Here is a 1,475-nt window from a genome sequence, read left to right as displayed (position 1 = left end):
CGTCAGAATGAGTCGCAGAAAATTCTGCAGAAATATCCAGAGAGGATCCCAGTGATCGCAGAGAAGTGAGATACCTCATCAAAGACTGAATGACCATGCTTGTTCAGGCATGACAGAAGTGAGCTGCCGGATATTGAAAAACAGAAGTTTTTGGTTCCGGGAAACATGCTCTGCGGTGAATTCAAGTACATAGTACATAAGAGTATCTTTAGGCCTGATACGGTTGATGCGCATTCGGAAGAAAACGGCAGAGGTGAGGGAAGCGCCTTGGAAACACTTCGTTTTTGTTTGTTATTCAGATGCGGCAATTAAACACTCGTCTAACGAGACTATTTACCTTTTTGTTGGGAAGAACGTCGTGCCCAAAACCGGTAAGAGCGACTCAATTTCGCGATCGATACGGGGGCGTTTTAGGGGATACTATGAACGAATTATATGAGAAGTTCAAAGATGAGGATGGTTTTCTGTAAGTTAAAGTCTGTGGTTCGATGAAGGGGAGTTGCCTCTTGTGGGAAGGTATGTCACGTACAGCAGCGAGAATACGTTGGGGCAGTGGTAGCAGTTGCGATGTGCATGACGGCTATTAAGTGGATGATTAGTGAATAGTCCAGTACGATATATTTTTATGATCAACAATTGTCTTGAATTGGCAGTCGCGTAGTGGCACGTGAATATTCGTAGGGGCCGGGAAAAATGAAAATGAGAGACGCATTTTTTACTCGCCCGACAGCTTGGTTTACCGCCGGATCGATCTCGAGTTCGCGTATAACCGGGGTAAAAGTTTTGTACCCACCGCCACTATGCGTACGTTCACTCAAGAATTATAAGAAATGTATATCGTTGAGTCTTGAGCCACTTAGGCTTATCTACTCTGGCAGGATTATGCGGTTTCTGATATCCTTGCCCGAAGCATAGGACAAACAGGATCAAAAGTAGAAGGCAGATTTGAGGCAGTGACAACGCGAGAGCTTTCATGATGAAACATTACTCAGTGTGAACAAACTGTAAAGGAGTCTGGTATTTTTCATCCACAGGGATAACAAGGCCGTCGAAAGAGGCTAAATAGGCGTCATTCCAGAACTTCGACAAGTGCCGCATGCCACTGTCACACACAATCGTCACCACTCGTTGGCCCGGCTTGATGTAGCCACGCTTGTATCTGCGTAACACCATGACCAGCCGTGCATATAGCAAACGAGGCAAAACGATCGGCTGATGGACATTGGTAGAGGGCGGCACTGAGCCGTTATACCACACGGGTAGATCCGTCGAGCAAATCTCAATGAGCAAGACAATTCTGTTCCAGAATAGTGAGCTCGATATGAACTCCTCCGAGTTCCTCAATGGCTCTACCGACTTACGCTTTAACAACCGCAGCGACATTCAAGCTACCGCTGCTACCAACGAAGAGACCATCCTCGCGAAGGAGCCATCTTGACATACGCACAGCCTCGGTGTCCGAGATGGACACAGCA

General features: G+C 46.8%; 2 protein-coding genes across 2 annotated transcripts in view; one reads left to right on the top strand and one right to left on the bottom strand.

The window, feature by feature from the left end:
* Window positions 1-165: 165 nt before the first annotated feature.
* Window positions 166-470, top strand: Pmar_PMAR013955 (autophagy 8i, putative; the record flags this gene model as incomplete). Its single annotated transcript, XM_002778733.1, has 3 exons — window positions 166-253; window positions 300-371; window positions 415-470. 3 exons carry the CDS (start codon window positions 166-168, stop codon window positions 468-470), a joined length of 216 nt encoding a protein of 71 aa, XP_002778779.1.
* A 514-nt stretch (window positions 471-984) lies between these two features.
* The window catches only part of Pmar_PMAR013954 (cysteine synthase, putative), a gene marked incomplete at both ends in the record, with an annotated part of 868 nt that continues 377 nt past the window's right edge, over window positions 985-1,475 (bottom strand). Inside the window, 2 exons of the mRNA XM_002778732.1 lie at window positions 985-1,159; window positions 1,362-1,475. Coding sequence (XP_002778778.1) covers window positions 985-1,159; window positions 1,362-1,475 — 289 coding nt within the window. The remainder of the gene's footprint in view (window positions 1,160-1,361) is intronic.

This window comes from Perkinsus marinus (genome assembly GCF_000006405.1).
Source record: "Perkinsus marinus ATCC 50983 genomic scaffold scf_1104296948272, whole genome shotgun sequence".
Lineage (NCBI taxonomy): Eukaryota > Perkinsozoa > Perkinsida > Perkinsidae > Perkinsus > Perkinsus marinus.
The sequence above is the reverse complement of the archived record's forward strand: the minus strand, read 5'-3'. Positions and strand labels throughout refer to the sequence as shown.